The 19,172-nt window shown below is 41.3% G+C and overlaps 1 protein-coding gene across 5 annotated transcripts in view; it reads left to right on the forward strand.

The window, feature by feature from the left end:
• Positions 1-19,172, forward strand: part of SRF (serum response factor) — an 84,438-nt gene that overhangs the window by 25,897 nt on the left and 39,369 nt on the right. For all 5 annotated transcript variants that reach the window (XM_020796927.3, XM_020796930.3, XM_020796929.3 and 2 more), the window contains exon 2: positions 7,786-8,052. In XM_020796927.3, coding sequence (XP_020652586.3) covers positions 7,786-8,052 — 267 coding nt within the window. The remainder of the gene's footprint in view (positions 1-7,785; positions 8,053-19,172) is intronic.

The raw sequence follows: 19,172 nt of genomic DNA on the forward strand, positions 1-19,172 counted from the left end.
CCAGAATAACTTTCTGGAGCCCTGATGATTTTCCCAGCTTTGGGTGAGTTTGTCAAAATTAAGGAAATTCTCTCTCTCTGCTCCAGCAGAGGAATCTACTACTATCTGAAAGTTTTCCGTGGTGTTTTTATGAGCTGCCTCTGAATTCTTAGCTGCTGATTCCTCTGCTGTGTTTCAGTGGGAGAAGGAACCCTTTTGAATTTGATCTACAGAAATAAAGCCTACAGAAATCAGAAGGCAGCTTCCATTCATTGCAGCTGGTTTGATGTAGAATTTGTGGTTCTAAAAACTTCTTCCTGGAATCTGAGTGGGTTTAATTTTGAAATGTTGGAACAGACTGTGCCTCTGTATTACTTTTTGGTACCATCTTTTATTACAAAAAGAAAGAGTGTAGATACCATACCTTTTATTAGCAATTTCTAATTTATAGAATTAAAAAGATATCAGACTGGAAACCAAGGCTGGGGTGGAGTAATTCATTCAAGACAACACATTGAAAAGATAGGATTTGAAGCTGTATCTTGAAAACGATTAGAGTTTCTTTCATTTATCATCCAAAAAACCTAAACTTTCCAAGCTTTAAGAGGGAGGGGGAGATCACTGTTCCCCAATGCTTATTCCCAGGTGCTTTATGAAGTCTGAAAGACTGGTTTGCTAGTTCTGGTGGTATAGCCAGCATAGCCAGAGGTTGGTATCTGGCAGCATAGCCAGAGGTTAGCAGTTTGATTCCTCATTGTGCCTTCTGTGAGCAGAACCAGCCTGTGTGGCCTTGGGCAAGCTGTACAGTCCCAGGACGCCCCTAGAAGAAGGGAATGGTACACCACTTGAGTATTATCTACTTGGAAAACTCTGAAAAGAGTTGCCATAAGTCAGAATTGACTTGACAGCACATAATTATTATTATTTATGAAGCCTGAATTGATCGTCTGAACAGGTTCAAAGGCTGTATATACATGAGGATGTCTTCACATTTTACCACAGCACTTGTGTGGATTTGTTTTAAATCTGGGTGATTTGAAAATCATTCATTCCAATCCCCATTTTGAAAAGCATTTCTGAACGACACCTGACTTTTGTTGCATTGCCAGTTAGTAGATGGATGGATAACTTGTGGTCGCATTAATGTCCTGTGCATCTTCTCATATCTTTTTTTTCCATACTGCTGAGTTGGACAAGAGTCCCTGTGCACCCCCTGAAATAGCACTGTGCTTATCTGTGCAAATGTTCTGTTAGGGTCCCATTTAGATGAACAACTTGTGGTCCTTTAGGTGTGGCTGCATTGCTCCCAACAGCTGATGGTCCCAGTCACTAACCAGAATTCCTTGTGTGCTTCCTTTTGGATCTGCCTTTTTTCAGCCTTGGAATGTAGTTCAGTGTTTCGGTCATCCTTTCCAATGAGAGGAACCTGGTGGTTCCAGGCAACCTGGATCAGCGATCTTTTATATATATATATGAGAGAACAAAGATAGGTCTCATCTTGTTGAGGTTTGGGAACAGAAGGTGCTTTTTCTTCTGTCCCATCCTTCCTTTTTGAAACCTCCTCCTGTGTTTTGCTTGCAGTGTTCTTTATAGATACAGCCGGAAGATACAGCCAGAAGATAAACCCATCTTACTTCTCCATAGCATCTAACTCTTGTGTGCTGTATTACATATAATTAGCAGAGGGATTTTGTAAAAAAAATATGTAGAGTGTGTAATCTAAATGTATTTGTGAATCCTTCTTGCGCTGGGATATAAAAGTTTAAGTTTAAATGAAAGATTTAAGTTTCTAGTCCTGTGCAACTCCTCATATATTTTCTTCCATCAGAGCTAGATGCTCAGCTGAGCTGGGCAGAAGTCGTTATGTAGTTCCTAAGATAGCATTCTATTCTACCCTGCTTTGAACAGCTGTCTCTGAATGGATAACAAAGATTAATTATCAGGAGCACTGTGTATGTATTAAGAGATAAGTAGCACTTAGGGGCCTTACATTCTTAACAATTCTAATGTGAATGATATCCAAGATTGTTAGTACTTCATTGATAGCTTATCTTTTGCCCATGATGGATTTCAAAGCAGCCTTACCTAACAGTCTTTCCCCTCTTTCTTTTTTTAAATGTTTGCTCGTAAAACCTTGATCTGGATAGCTTCACCAAGGTGTTGCTTCATGTTGGTTCAGATTGTTCACTGAGATGTGAGGAAGGAGAATGACGTAAATAGGATGGTTTATATTTTGTTGTTTCCAAATCTGTTTTAGTAATGCTCTTACCTAAAATTAGTGCGATTAATTCTTTTTAAATATATGAATAATTTATTATTATCTTTTAATATTGTTCTTTTATAATATTGCAGTTAATATTGTCTTTTTAGCCATGTAAGCCACCTTGGGTCCTTTTTTAAGAAAAAGAGAGTAGGTAAAAGATATTTTAAATAAGTAAATAAATAACTAATTGGTAGAATCTGTACCCTCCACGGAGAGAGTCCCAGGCAGGAATTAGGAAGGATTTCTGTCAGGAACTTTTTAGATCCATTGCTCTCAGTACAAGCCAGAGTTTTGGATTACTTAATTAAATACCAGTTTCTTGCCCCAAATTTTAACAGTTTTAGAAGTCATTTAAAGCATTTAGCAACAGAATAAAAACTAATATTTCCATGTTATTTTAGTCACCCTGAGCAGTTGTGGTGAAGTTGTTCTCTTTCTTTAATGATTCTTGTACATACTTTGAGATGGCTGGACAGTGTCTGCGGGAGACAGTGGAAGATAGGAGGGCCTGGCATGCTCTGGTCCATGTGCTCACGAAGAGTAGGACACAACTAAACGACTAAACGTACATACTTTTAATTTGAAACTAATGATCAGAATTCTGTTGGTGTTTGCACAAGGTCTGTGTAACATCCTGCAGCTAACTGATCATGTACCAGGGCAGGTCTAGTTTGTGTATCTTACCTCTTGTTTGATTGTGTATTCACAATCTTATTCACTTTGTCAGTTACTGTTACACTATGTGAGCAAGTTACATAGACCTTATGTGAAGATCAACCATACTCCTGCCTATGTGTTTCTAACACATTTATTTAATTGTATTTATTTATAATATTTTTACTTCACCTTTCTCCTCTAAGAAAAGAACCAAGGCAGCTTACATCATTAAAAGAAAATATTAAAGCTAAAAACAGTGAAATATTCAAATATTAAATGAGTTAATAACATCATAAAAATGCTATCCAAAGCATTACTAAACAGATTTAGAAGCAACAAAATGCAGCCATCTCATTTTAAAACCACTCCTGGAAAGTCTGTCACTAATAAAAGTAATGCTGCTGCTCACGTAGTGTAACAGCTACCTGAAAATTACAAAACCAGAATTCACAGACAGGCTGTCACGACCATTCAGATAACTTTATTATTTGTTTGTTTGCTTCAGTCAATTTAGTTGATCTTGTATTTTAAAATGTGCTGCTTTACAAGTTCTCCAGTACTTGCTATTGGCTAGTGATATATATAAAAATTAGGGGGATAGGGAAAAGAAGCTCAGAAGTCTAAACAGTTGGCCAGATGTTGTTGTAGCTATAAAAACTACCATTAAATTAGTCCTTAGATGGAGATTTCAGGCAGAGTCAGTTACTGCTAGGTGTGTGCGCATCAGATTACACCTAGCAATGCATAGTGAGATGAAAACTTATTTCTGAGAACTCAGGTTTGGCTGTAGTTCAGAGATCTGCCTCTTTCAGGTCATTAACAATCAATGCAACAGGTTAATATTACAAATTGCACTAACATATTAAATATTAATGAATTCATCACCACCATGTAACTTAAGGTTTACATTTGGTTTTCCAAGCTCTGGTGAAAACAGAAGGAAAGTAAGATGGACCAGTGAGGAGGGAAGACCCTATGATATTGTGAAAGGTGGGTGTATACTTAATGGTCTGGTATGAGCAGCAACATTGTGCTTTCTGTAGTTGCCAGGCTGAAAAAGGATGGGCTCAGCCAGAAAGCAAAGCTCTGAATGTTGTGGCTACTTTGTGGCAATGTACAAGGGCTCTTGGCCCTCCAAATATTTTTGGATTCCAGTTTTCGTCAGCCCCAGCCATCCAAGGCATGATGAGGGTCATCCAGATGTTAGCAACATCTGGAAGGCCATACATCCCACAACCAAACAAATCAGAATATTTCTAGAGGAGGCAACAAAGATGTTGAGGGTCCTGGAGCAAATGTTGGAAAAGTTGGGCATATTTAGCCTTGAGAAGAGAGAACCATCTTCAGATGTTTGAAGGATGGCCACACAAAGAGTGAAGCAAAATTGCCATTTGGGTTAGCAGGTTTGAATTGCAAGAAACAGTGTTAGTGACTTGGCTTTAGGGAGAGCATCTGAAATACAGATTATTTGTCAGTGGAGCAGACTGCTTTAGAAGGTACGACTCTGCTTTGTTGGAGGTTTTAGGCATAGACCTGAGGACTAGCTTTCAAGGTATTTATTGGTGGGCTGTCTGTACTGGAAGGCAGTTCAACTAAATGAGCTTTGAGGTACTTTCCAAGTCTACAGTTAGATGACTTACCAAAAAAAAAAAAAAAAAAAGCATTAAACTAAATCATGAAAGATTGGTTTTCCATCAAGTATGATCTGGTATTTCTGAAGGGATATTAGTTCACCTTTTGTTTTATCTTTTCCCAATTTGTATTTTCAGCAAAAATTAAAGGCAAGTTAAAAAAAACAAAAACACAACACCCTTGTCATTTACAGTTGAGAGTATTCAATGCACGATAGCCTGAGTTGGTTCAGAATGTTTGCAGTGCTTTTTAAGGTTGACAACAGTTTTATTATTTTGATAGCATTCAATCAATAACACAATACTGTACTTGGTCCACATGGTGGGGAGCCAGTGGCATCTCCTGGTGCTGTTGGCCTGCAGCTCTCATGATCCTTCATCATTAGCTGTGCTTTGTGGACCTGGTGGGATCTGAAGACTTCTGCCATGTCCTCAGTCCTCCCATCTTTCCAGGCCAGAATTCTCAGTTTGTCTTTATTGTCGAATCTATGGTGGAGGTGATGTTAAAGACCTTCTCCCTGAGGCTTTCGACTTCCTATTTCAGCTAGCATAGACAGCCCTGTTTTGTATGGAAAGTAGTGTGACTGTCTTATATTCCAGCTTCCTACATTCTTACATCTCTAGCGTTTGCCATGTGGGATATTAATTCCTAGTCCCTTATGTTGCGGTTTGTAAAACAGACTGCATTATATTCTGAAGTAGTAGTTGATGAGGCACAAAAACAGCCATCATACTTGCTCTCTGGCTTCATAAAAAGCAATTTCTGAAGGGGAAGGAGCACATGCTGGCTGGGAGATTTGGGGAGTCATTGTTCAAAAAAGTAAATTTTCGAAGCCCTGAGAGGCAGGCGGAGTCTCGAAGACATTGGCAGCCTGAATCTTATGTCAGTGGAGCCAAAAACAATGAGGGTGGGTGGCTCAAGGAGTGTGATAGATAAGAGCAAAGCATTTGACAGATGGCTGAAAAGAATTGTGGCATGTTGCATGTGAATGAATTGATTTATGTATACTTTCCTTGGCAAAGCTAAGAACTTTGAGACATGGAGGCTACTCTTCCCAGCTCATAGAGACGCTGTACTTTTTTATCTTAGGGCTGCTCCTCTTCTCTTCTCCAATATCCCAGGTCATTTACTCCTTAGTAACCTTATTACTGGATTGCCCAGTCATCACTCTGTCTTCAAGGCAACTGTGGCTCTCTATTTTTAAGCTTCCACTTCCCTCCGCCCTGTTGCCGGGTGAATATGATGCCGTCGTCTGCATGTCTCTTCCTGTTTCCCAGAATGCTTCACTCCTATAAGAACAGATTGTGATGGAAACAGGAGAAGGGAGTAAAATGTTCTGTAATGGAGAGCAGTCCCTCTCAAGCTGTGGCACCTCTAGTGCCGTTGAACTATAGTTCCCATATTCTTTGTACAGTAAGGTCATCGTGGCTGGGGATATTGGGAGTTGTAGTCTGAAAACCATGAGGGAAGCCATGGGGTTGGGAGAGGCTGGACGTGCAAAGTGTGATATGGAGAAGAAAAATACTTTATATAACTCTCTGGTATTTTTCTCTTTTATGTGGTAGTAGAGGCCATGTTTTATCTTGCCTAGATAAACCTGTCAACTCCGTGGTATAAGTACTATGACAGCCTGGAAAATTCCATTTTTAAATTTTTTTGGGAAGAAGCAGGAATGTAGAATAAATACTTAAAGGCAGCTGTCAGTCGGAAGAGAATATTGGGTAGCTTCTGTTGTTTGCAGTTGGCTAAGAAAGATTTTCTGGGCATTGGCTGTTTACAAAGAAGCTTTAAAAACTATGTTGGATGCCCTGCTCCACCTTTTTCTAACCTTGTGCCTTCCAGAGGCATTGGATTACAACTCCCCCCCCCTTTAATAATGGGTGCTGTAGTCCAGAACAGCTGGGGAACAGCAGGTTGAGGAAGACTGTTCTACTCAGTGCTCTGTCTTTAAGGTAAGTTAGATTGAGTGGCTCTAGGAGCAGAGTCTTTTCGATGGTGGTTCCTGCCGCGGAGAGTTTTCTCCCGAAGGATTTGCAGTTGAGACTCCGTTTTTAAAGAAAAATGTAAGCGACCAGGCTGATTGAGGATGATGGGAATTGTAATCCAGTAGATCTGAGGAGTGCTGTATGTAGAAGCTGTGTACTTCTTGATTTTTTTAAAAGGGTAGCTTCACAGTCCTGAGTGTGAATAGTCTGGTGGGTATTTAAAACAACAAAAATGAAAACTGGAATGTGCAGACTGAAATTCTGAGATTGCACCATGTGGTTGTTGAAAATACGCAGCCATGGGCATTGATGCATAACAGATTGTTAACTTGTGATTACTTAGTAGTTAGTTACATGCCATCAAGTTGGAACTGATTTATAGTGATTCTAATAGGGCTTTCAAGGTAAGTGCAATATCTAAGGAGTGGTTTTATAAGTTCTACTCCCTCAGTGAGTTTGACCAAGCAGGGATTCAAATCCTGGTCTCCAGAGTCCTTGTGCATCACTCCATCCACTACACCACACTGGGTACCCCTTACTTACTTGATAATCATAATTACATGCTGCCAAGTCATTTCTGACTGATGGCGACCCCTTTTCAGGGTTTTCCAGCAGAGAATACTCAGAAGTGGTTTACCCTTCCCTTCTTCTGGGGACATCCTGGGAGGTTGCAGCTTGCCCAAGGCCAGACAGAATTGCTCTGTTTATAGGAGGCACAATGGGGAATCGAACTGCCAACGTTTGGCTCCAGAGCTAGATAGCTAACCCACTGAACTATCCAGGCAACTCATTACTTAAATAGGGCCAAAAAAATAATTTGCGGCTGAGCGGAAAGCTGAGTGCCCACAAATAAAGTAGTGATATAGTCTTATTGATCATAGTAATGGTGGTCATGATGCGGGACATAGCAAAAGCAGTTCAAACTCTAAACCTCCTATGTCAGAAACATTTTCTCTAGGTCTGCAGCCTGCAGGATCTCTCTCTCCCCTGGCCTCATGGCCATTGGTCCTGCTGTTCTGGTCCAGAATTACATTTCCACTAGAATGTTGTCACTGGATTCTTATTTATTCAATATTTTAGGCTTTTTAGGAGCTACACTCAGAATGAAGTTTAAAAGATGGGTGTGGAATGCCACCATTTGGATCTTGCATGAAAACCATACCTAATGTCCTGTTGCAGTATTGATCCATTTGTCCTTCTTGGCAACAGGATCTTTTAAAAGCTTGTCCTTAACTTTTGCTTCCCCTCTGTTTCTTTATTGCTGCCCAGGCCTATGAACTTTCCACCCTAACGGGTACACAGGTGTTGTTGTTGGTGGCCAGTGAAACAGGCCACGTCTACACCTTCGCCACACGGAAGCTGCAACCCATGATCACCAGTGAGACGGGAAAAGCGCTGATTCAGACATGCTTGAACTCTCCTGATTCCCCTCCTCGGTCGGACCCGACCACTGATCAGCGCATGAGTGCAACAGGCTTCGAGGAGACAGATCTCACTTACCAGGTTTCTGAGTCTGACAGCAGTGGGGAAACAAAGGTAAAACCACCCTTGTCCTTGACTTCTACCTTGAGCAGTCATGTTGGAATTACATGTTGTAAATCTACTGCTAAGAGAAAAAGGTTAGTGCATGCACCCTTTCCTTCTAATTGAGGGTAGATTAAGTAGTGTGTGCTGCTTATTACTGTGGTTCTCAGCCAGTGACACATGTACCACTAATAGGAACAGTTCTCATTTCTTTGTGTAAATAGACTAATGAAATTATTAACTAATTGACAGTGGAAATTTTCTTTTCTTTTTGTTTGTCTTTGCACCCAAAAAGTTAGTATCTTTTAATTTTTTTTTAATTTACTCTCAAACATTCTACCAAAAATTGTCAACATACTTACAACTTGCTCTAAATCATTAGTACGCAAAGTATGGCCTTTGCTTATATCAGTCCTAATGAGAAACTGCAGCTTCCATTAGCCGTAACCTGAATACCCAATAGGGAAGGATGATGGGGGGCTTCACTCCAGTCACATGTGAAGATCCCATTCTTATCATAAATGATAAACAGGATACTTGGACACATGCAGATGTCCTTCTTTGGTAATGTGGGCACGTTATGCCTATTAGAGTAGAACATAAGCTTGGAGATGGTGGGACAAACAGTATAGCTTTGTAAACAGAAGGTACAGGCTCTGAGTTGGGGGAGGTGTGGCACATGAGCCCAGTGATGTGTCAGGTTTAAAAAGTAGCTTCACATGATGGCCACATCTTTGTAAGGCAGAGGAAGGAGCAGAAAAGAGTGATTACAATTTTCAGAGAACTGGAGCATCTACCTTACAGTTGAAAGTTACAACATCTGGGATGCTTTAGTTTAAAAAAGTGGTGGGCAAAATCCTGCTGTATTGCACAGTTTTAGAAAGCAGCCATGTACCATAGGTGGTGATGATTATCTTTTGGTTCTCCATCGCACACCTGGCTGTGGACAGGCTATGCAACTAATGACATGCCCAGGTGGGCAACAAACAAGAATCCCACAAAAGCAGTGTATGCAATTGCACCTCACACACAATAAAATGCGACATGATTTGGACTAAGATAAATAAAAGGGTGTGTTTTATGAGGATAGAGACATAAACATGTGCATGGTGTGAAGAAAGTAGATAAGGAGAAGCTTTTATCCATTCATAATACTAGAAACTATGGTCATCCAGTGGAACTGAATGGCTAGAAATTCGGGACAGATAACAGGAAGTATTGTGCCACACTTTGGAATTTCCTGTGATAAGATGTAGTGATAAGCTTTAGCTGAGATAGGGGATTGAATGGATTCATGGCAGAGAAGGTCTGTAAGTGACTACTACTATTCCACCTTCTCCCACTATATAGTCTTTAGAATTTAAGTACAAATTGTTTCGAAGAAGGTTCAGAACAGTAAAAAGAAATCCTCCCTCCCATTCTATGTCTAATTATAGTTATTAGCTATATATAGTTGTCATCCATAACTAGCTTATTAGAGTTCACTGTCACAAGAAACAGAGTTGGCCACTTGCTAAGGTGACTTTGAAAAGAGAAGATAAAGGTTAGATTTCTTAGAAACCTTTAGCCATAGTTGGTAGGTGGAACCTCACTTTAGCACTAAGTGCCAGAACTGGAAAAACGTCTCTTGGGAAGAGAGGCCTTTGATGCCTTGCTTTGGGTGTTCCTGGAGGGAACTGATTGAATTAGATCTAATCATTGCTTTATTAGATTTAACAAGAGAGTTCTCTTGGATGCTATCAGAGAATGTCGGGCATTGCTTGGTGTTTGAAAGAATTTGGTAGGAATATGATACAGTATATATTTAAATCCAGTATTGGTGGGTGAACATTTCGTCAGAGGGAAAAACTGCAGGTTGAGTCTTCGTCATCAGAGCTAAGAAAAGTTTACTTTTTAAAAGACTACAAATTCCCAGAATCTCTTAGCTAGCAGACCATGGACCGAGCTAGCAGGGATGTTCCTGGGAGCCATAGTCTTTAAAACGTTAGATTTTTTCCAAACTCTAAACATTAATGGCAGGTTGGTCCCCACCCCACCCCATCACCCCCTTACCCTGTGACTTTCGAGTAGTGCCATGTCAGCTGTGCTGGGCATCTGCCAAAGTGAAAACAGGGCTGCGTCCTGCCTTGATTTGCCGGTAGCAGCAGTAGCATGGTAGGCTCCTGCGCTGTGCCGGATTGGGAATGACAGGTGCTGTTATCCTTCCTTTTGTGCCCTCGCAGAGCAGCTCTGCTTTTCTGTTATCTCTTTGGGCGTCTCTCTGCGCTCGGGCTCATTGATAAAAATTTGATTCTGCCTCCGTGGCCATATAAGGCCTGGTTTCCCTCCCCAGAGTCCCTGGCTGGGCCCCTCACATTCCTTATAAGCTGCAGCTGTCTCTTGCGTTGGTGCTGTTTTGGAAGGGGGCAGGGAGGACATGGGGAACTGAAACACTTGGCTGAACAGACTATTCCTTTTCTCGCTCTTCTCTGTCGCCAACCAGCTACTCCACTGGCTTAACTCATTACTTTCTTTCCAGCAGTTGTACTATCAGAAAGGGAAGGGGTTGGGATGGGTGGGGCAATTGACCAGTGCTCACAGTAGGGTGCAATTGGTTTTCTGCCCAAAGGCACCCAGTCCGTTACACAAGTAACATTCCCTTATACCAGTAGTTCCCAACCTTGAATCCCCAGATAGATGTTCTTGGACTTCCCAGAAATTGTGGGAAGCACATCTAATGGTGAAGGTGTCCAGGAACATCTGAGAACTCAATGTTGGGAATCATGGCTTTATCAATGCTTTGTACCGTGCTTGGAAAAATTGCTTTACAGTACTAAGCTACAGCTTCCAGAGTAACAGAGCCAGTCCCATCAAGACAAGAGTCTCAGCTGGACTGTCTGGAAACCACTTAATAGACTCTGAAGTAAAGTAGGAAGATCAAAGAATAACCAAGTAAAATGGGGCTATTTGTCTACAGGACAGATTTTCTGTGACTTTGTAGAAATACACCATGTGTACAAAAGAACATCAAGCAAATAGATAACACTATTTTAGTAGCCCACTTCTGATCAAAGGTTTCTCTAATAATCTTAACAATTTGTTTTTAATTTTACCTATATTTCGTATACATCCATGATTTTAAATTGTGCAACACTCTGATACAAAGAAAGAAAGACACAGCCAGTCTGGCGCAGTGGTTTTGCTGGCTGCAAAATCTTGGATATCATAGTTCAGATTCCTTTCCCCTAGCAATACTTTTGCGAAGTTCTTCTGCTTTAGGATATCAGAGCTTGTCTGTTATTTGTTAATGTGTTCTTTTGTCAGTTAATTAGTTAATGAGTTTCAATTATGCCTGTCTTTTTTCTTTTTGAGACTGCTCAAAGTGGTGTACATGATTCTTTCTTTTCCCACATTGTCCTAACAATAACCCAAGGAGGTAAATCAAACTCTGAGAGAGTGACTGATCCATGATCAGTCACTGAATTTCATAGCTCCGTAGGGACTAGAACCTTGAATGTGCAAGGCCCAGTTTGGCACCTAACCAGTTTACTACATTGATTCAGTCATAGGATGATAGAGTTAATAAGCTCAGTTAATTGAATCCAGCAGTGAAATTAGGGGTATTGTTGTTATTCATTAATTTGAATTAACATGTTTGCTCACTAAAAGGCAAACCAGTTGTCTTACCCCATTTGCCTCTCATATTAATTTATTCCACCAGCTATAACTCCCCAGATAAGAAAGATACTCCAAATCACAGAGAAGAACCTTACAATGCAATTGCAAAAAGAATTAGTCAGCAATCAAATCCACACCTAAAATACTCACATTCCACCCACCCACCCCCAGGATCCCTAGTGACCGTGGACCCCACTAGGTTTATATAAACATCAGCTATGGATTGCTGCAGCCACGTACTGGCTCCTCATGTTCCACACAATATTTTTACCCAGAATAACTATTTAACCAGAATTATTAATGTGTTTGTTTGTTTGTTTGTTTGTTTGTTTGTTCTAGAGCATCTGCCCACCTTTGAGTTGTCTTGGGGTTTTACCAATGATGGGTCATTATGTATTCTCTCTGGAAGTACAGAACATTTTAGACTAGCACAGTGCAGTTTTTTGAAAGCCTGTGTGTCTGTGTGCTACAGGCGAGCTCTGAATCCCTGTTGTATGTCTTTATGGAGCCCACACTCAAAGACTGACTTTGAAAGGGCATAGTTGTTTGCTTGCAGTAGGAATGCGCTCGTCCTTTCAGAGAAAAGGATTATGGACTGAAGAAGGTTTTCTGTCCCCCTTACTTTGGGACCCATTCTTGAACACGTGCCCCTTTTTCTGTTCAGAATTTGGTTTCACGACTAATGATAAAAGCGAAGGTTTTGAACTGAACGGTTTTGGTTTCGGAGCACAGGAGACGGACCTGAGATCTTTTGAGATTTTTGACTGGACATGGTAGGAATTCAGCTGAGACTCTTGTACATCTGTCACCCCTATGACGACACCTGTGCCACAGCCCTTATGTAGATGGTTAAGCCTGAAGATGGACCCAATAGAAGACAGGCCTGCCAAGGAATGAGTAAACTGAGATGAGTGACAAGAAAGATCTTGACCCATTTTGCCCAGGAAGACAAATCCCTATTATGGGAAGAGATTAAATGTAATTTTTTTTTACTATAAAGAAAATCCTTGAACTGGATGAATTTCTCTTGCATTTTTACTTGAAGAGTAGATGAGTTAAAATATTTTAAAGGCAACATCCTCTGTCAGTAATCAGACGTAATGGTCTTGTTTTTGTCTTTATCTTTTTTGTTTTTGTTTTGTTTTGCTATTTCCTACAGTGACGGAAAGATTTATAATACTTGAATAAAAATGCTTTAAAAAAATCCCATCCATCCAGGGTTTTTTTTTAATATTGGGGTTTTACATGTCTGGGGGAACACAGTACCGAATGCAAGTCCTGAAAACTGTGTAGTGGAAGACATGTCGCAGTCTGTGGGAAGGTGGGATTCTGACTCACCTAACTTTATTTCACTGTGTCAATTTTCTTGGGTTCTACCTTCTTTTAAAATGCCACCTATTGGGTGACGGTGCACAACTTGCCATGGAAACATTTCTAGCCAGTTACGTTCTGGCACATAAAATAACATAGCAACAGAAGATAGCACCTTGACAACAAGCAGTGGTTGCTAAAGCATGGAAGGTAGAGAGGGAAAGTGGGAAGTGAAAAAAGGAGGTATCTGAGCCCCAGATTCCAGTCGCGCGTGAGCTCTTGAGACATCCATGTATAAGGACCAGGACTCCAGAAGCCTGGGCGTGACTGTGAATCCTTGCTCAGCCATGAAAACTCACTGGGGGTGTGGAATTGGTGACGCCACTCCTTAAATATCTCATCTACCTTGAAAGCCCTATTCAGTTTTGACTTGACAAAACACTATGGGTGACCTATGTACAACCCATAACAACAACCTTTGTAATGTTGGTAGTAGAGATAGTTGGTGCCCTCCCCAACTCGACCTGTGCCTGATTAAGGTCACAGGGCTTGGTGCTTGACCTGCCTTTCGCCCTTTTGATGGCATTCCCATCCAATCCTAGTTGAGGTCTGGGATGCCATTTGTGTGTTTCCAGACTTCCATGAAAAACCCCACTCTCACACAAATGGGGAGAATACAAATGGCTATGACCTGGGAGTGGGGGTGGAGGCTACACAGTGACATCAATCTCAGGCATGTGGTGGACAAGAGTCTTTCACATTTGCCCCCAGGTATTTTTCTAGCAGTTGCACACAAAAGCCAGCAGGAAGTGGGATTTTGTTCAACTGCAAAGAGGGTGAAAGAGAGATGGAGAGGAGAAGGAAGACCGATCTAAGCGCATTAATTCTGACCATGCCAGTCAAAGCCCATAGAAGAGGAATATAGTGGACCCTCGACTTACAGACGGCTCGACTTACAGACTTTTCGAGTTACAGACTTCTCTGGCCGCAAAATTTAGGTTTGACTTGCAGCCTGAGAATCGACCTACAGACCAGAAAAAAACCAAAATGGAACAAAAATGGAACAAAAACGGCCGGTTATGGGATTAATCGGTTTTCAATGCATTGTAGGTCAATGGAGACTTGACCTACAGACTTTTCAACCTGCAGCCAGCATTCCAATACAGATCAATTCCGTAAGTAGAGGGTCCACTGTACAGCTTTCTGTAATCACATACATGCTGAATCCTGATAGTAAAGTGTTTAATAAATTAAGATACATGGGGGGAAAATCTAGAATGAGAATCCTGACTAACGGTGATGATATGTCTTTCACTTTGTTCTACCCGTATGCAAAATGGGTATCAGGATAGCTTCAGGGACTTTGGGATGGGTGGGAACAGATCTTGCCCCTCATCTGAATGACAGCCTTTCAAGTATTTGAAAAGTGCTATCATATCTCCCCTCAGCCTTCTTTTATCAAGGCTAAACATGCCCAGTTCTTTCAGTCTTTCCTCATAAGGCTTGGTTTCCAGCCCCTGACTATCCTTGTTGCCCTCCTCTGCACTTGTTCCAATTTGTTGGCATCCTGATTAAAATGTGGTGTCCATAACTGGACACAGTACTCAAGATGAGTCCTAGCCAGTGTTGAATAGAGGGGAACTAGCACCTCATGGGATTTGGAGACTATACTTCTGTTAATGCAGCTTTAAAAAAGTATTTGCGTTTTTTGTAGCCACATCACACTGTTGGCTCCTACAGTATTCAGCTTGTGATTTACAACAACTCCAAGATCCTTCTTGCTCATACATAGTATTGCTGAGCCAAGTATCCCCCATCTTGTAACTGTGTGTTTGGTTTCTTTTTCCTAGGTGCAGTACTTTGTAGAGTAACAGTCCCCAGATGGGTGGGCTTGAGCTTGGAGAAAGCTTTCTTTGGTTCTTGTTCCCAGTTTCTAATAACTGGTTATTTGCTGGAGACTCTGAAGGGAAAGTAAAAAGGCTTTGCCTGTGCTGCATCATTCTCTCACCCATTCCTTCTATCTTCCCTTTTGTCATATGTATCACATCTGACTGGACATCACAGATTTAAAAATAAGCTAGAAAATTTTAGAAATAAATTAAATAGAATTTTATAATAGGGGTATAAAATGCTGCACAATATATATATAAAATGCTGTGCTAGTACAATACCATGGGTAGAATCAACCTATGCTAAAGATTGCTGTGTGTTTGTATTCTATAAAGAAAAATAGCTTCTGACTTCATAAGAATCTGGGAAGGAGAGATTCCCAAACTTTACACCCACAGGGTTTATCATTATTCTACTTACATTCTGTGTTTCTTCATAGCAGCCCTAGCAGACAATCAAATGACTGCATGCTGCAATCTGGAGGACATTTGCAGGAGCAGCTCTTATATTAGCCTGGCCAGCTAAAGAAGTCTGTTGAATTGATAACCCATATCATGATGGCTAACAGAGAAAGGGTTTTCCACATTTCTTCCTACTAATTATCTTTGGCTTCCAAGTAGCTGAAATCCTAATGGTTGATAAGCTGTTTTCAGATCTCTATGTTCTTAGCAGAACTTGATTGCATACCCTTTAAAATGACAGACTTGGCAGGTTGGGGGGGGCAATTTCTGTCTCTGGCAGGGCAACTAGTAGAAATATTCCCTCTCCCAATTTCTTTGAAACTACATTTTAGAGCTAACACTAGATGTGTAATGATTGTGTACCTTGTTTAGAGGATAACTGCATTTCCCAGACTTCCAAGGGTATTACTTCCCTTTAAAACAAGGTGTCCAGTCTCCATGCACCTTGTTTTTTTTTTGGTACAAAATGTGGTTTGTTAATCTGTTGCACGTTTGAAACTTAGTGGCAGAGGTTCTAGCACAATATAAAATTAAAAGAGATTCATTTGCTCACTCCTTTATTTAAAAATATATTGAGGACTCAAAATACATTGTATTTAGAAAGACAAAGCTGTTCGTTGATGCAGTTGATGTCCTCAGATTCTATAGTTTAGTATTTGTTGTACAGCAGAATGAAGGCCCTCCACACATCTCGTCATCCTGGCAAGTCTAGACTGTTTTACTTGAAATGATCACAACACTGATATTGTCTGAAGTAAAAAAAACTGCAGTTGTCTCTTGGTAGATGTGCTCAGAATTATGTTATACAATCCAGTGAGATGTACTCAGAAGGAATTATAAGCAAAAACCTCACTGCTGGAAACCTCAGACCTTCTTCGTGATTCCATAGCAGCAAATGTTCAGATGAATTTTCTCCGCTTAGCCCAGATTTCATTTATATGGAATGCTAACAGTTCTAGCTTCCCTGCTGATAGAGAGAAGTAACATAAAGTTTTGTCTCGTACCCACATAATCTTAGTGGTGTGAGTTCTGTATAGAGGCAGTTTTATAGTTTTCTTAACATGGAAGATACTCTTTGAAGGAAGATAATCATCATCATCATAATTATCATATTAGAACTGCAGGAAGGGACCCTATGAAACATTGAGTCTAGCCCCTGTCCAAGAGGCTCAGTGGGGAATCAAACTCCAAACCTCTGGCTCCACAACCAGATTCCTACACTACTGAGCTATCTGTATCTGTGGAGGGGAACCTTTGATGCTCCTAATATTTTGGACTTGAATGAAAGTTATGTGGGCATAGCTAGATCTCCATCGATCCATTGGTAAGATGTACGCTTGGCAGGAAGCCACAGTTGGCCACAGTTCTTCAGTATCTCCAAAGAAGATCCATGTGCAGGCCTCACATGTGACGCTGATGCAATGCTTTTGCCTGGCTTCTGTTAACTTTCCTACATTGAATTGATTTTAATGTCAGAAAATCAAAATGTCAGAAACTGCGTTAAGATAAGGTGATGAGTAAGCGTCGCTGGCTAATCCTTTCTCTCTGTGTGTGCTTTGTTTGTTTGGGTTTTTTTTTAAGCACAGTGAAATAGGGAACAGCCTTCTGGCTGCCCAGAGGCCAAATTCAGCTCTTGAAACCATTTTGTGGCCACTAACAAACCAAGCAGATTTTAATCATAGAATTTGAAGGTACCTGAAATGCTATCTGTTTTCTTCCAGTGGAGGAAGTGCGGGGCCACAGTATCACTAATAGACAACCATCCAGCCTTGAATTAAGGTCCTCCAGTTTCCAAAGCAATCTGTGCTACTTTCAGATAGACAGGATGTTTTTTAAAAATGTTTCATCAAACCCTTTTTTGTTACAGTTTCGGCCAGTCCAAGTATTTCCCTGCAGAGCCACAGAAAATATGGCAATCATGTGCCATCTTTCTGATATTTGAAGACTGCTGCCATTTCTCTTCTTTAAGCTAAACTTACCCAGTTTTTTCAACCTTTTCTCATAGGACATGGTGTCCCAGTTTCTAATCATCTTTTTTAGTTTCCTTTGGACTTCTTCCAGCTTGTTCAGCAGTAGGCAAAGTGCAGTCCTCCAGATGCTGGACTGCGACTTGCAGGTTCCTCTACTACTGGCTGTGATAGGCTGATAAGAGTTGCAATTTAAAAAAATACCTGCAGGGCTGTACTTTTCCCACTCTGGTCTCTATCCTTATTGAGCTCCTTCCACATGAAGTCACATCAAAGCAGAATAGATTGGTACCATTGCTTCTTGTGATCAGGACAACATTCTTCTAGACAGAATGAGAGAGGCTCCAAAGTGCAATAAGCAGTGGCTCATTTTTTACTTCTAAGAAAAAAAGGGATAATTGTTCTCAGAAGTTTGGGAAAATAGGTATTTAGTCATGGAATGCAGTTCCTCTTTGGTCCTCTTTTATAGTGCCTAGCTATTAGGGATTGGGTTTGCACGGGGAAAAACCTCCCAGTCCCATGATTCAGTGGGAAGCTCCCAGGCTGAATTATAGGATGAAGAGCCATCAAATAGCAGGAGCTAGAGCAGTCCTATGGACCATTTCCATGCCATTCCTGGACCATTTTTTTCATGCCTCTGAAAGGTGCCCCACTGCACTTTTGCAAGTCACAAGGATTCCCTGCAACTCACAAGGTTATATGGGGAAATGAGTCCCTGTAGAGGCTGCCTCTATACAGTTCCACAAGACTGGGAGCTCCCCTCCCCAAAAGTCCCATCCCTACAGGCTGTGTCCCAAAACACAGGATCTGTAAGGGTGACTGCCCCAGCTGCTGGCTGTGAATTAATTTTCGAAGGTGACCAAAGGTAAAGGTTCCCCTTGACAATTTTTGTCCAGTCATGTTCGACTCTAGGGGGCGGTGCTCATCCCCGTTTCCAAGCCATAGAGCCAGCATTTTGTCCGAAGACAATCTTCCGTGGTCACATGGCCAGTGCGACTTAGACATGGAACGCTGTTACCTTCCCACCGAAGTGATCCCTATGTATCTACTTGCATTTGCATGCTTTCGAACTGCTAGGTTGGCAGGAGCTGGGACAAGCAACGGGCGTGCACTCCGTCGCGTGGATTCAATCTTACGACTGCTGGTCTTCTGACCCTGCAGCACAGGCTTCTGCAGTTTAGCCCGCAGCGCCACCATGTCCCTACCTCAAAGGTGACCAACTGTGCCCTAATTGGATTGTGCATTAGGCAAGCCATTATTTGGAGAATCAAAGCTCCTGGAGAAGGTGTTCGTTCAGTGGTTCCCAACCTTGGGTTCCCAGATGTTCTTGGACTAAAACTCCAAGAAACCTTCAGAAATAGTTGTGTTGGACAGGATTTCTGGGAGGTATAGTCCAAGAACATCTGAAAACCCAAGGTTGGGAACCACTGTGCTAGCTGAACATCCGTGCATGGGTGTGTTGAAGCAGTTTTTTTTCTCCACAGCTAAAAGGAGCTACACAACAGGCCGTTTTTGTTCCATTTTGTTTTTTTTCTGGTCTGTAAGTCAATTCTCAGTCTGCAAGTCAAACCTAAATTTTGCGGCCAGAGAAGTCTGTAACTCCAAAAGTCTGTAAGTCAAGCCATCTGTAAGTCAAGGGACCACTGTAATCCCACCAGTGAGAATCTCTGGGATGCCAGCTTTAGCTAACTGGTTCCCATTCATGAACTGGTACCCATTCTGTTCTGTTGCCTAAATTACAAAGATTCTTTTGGGGAAATGCATTTGCCGCTGTGCTAAATTTGTCTACTGCAGACCTGGGCAAAGTGTGGCCCAAGGGGCCACATACGGCTCGCGAGCCGCTCCT

Source organism: Pogona vitticeps, chromosome 1, assembly GCF_051106095.1.
Source record: "Pogona vitticeps strain Pit_001003342236 chromosome 1, PviZW2.1, whole genome shotgun sequence".
Classification (NCBI taxonomy): domain Eukaryota; kingdom Metazoa; phylum Chordata; class Lepidosauria; order Squamata; family Agamidae; genus Pogona; species Pogona vitticeps.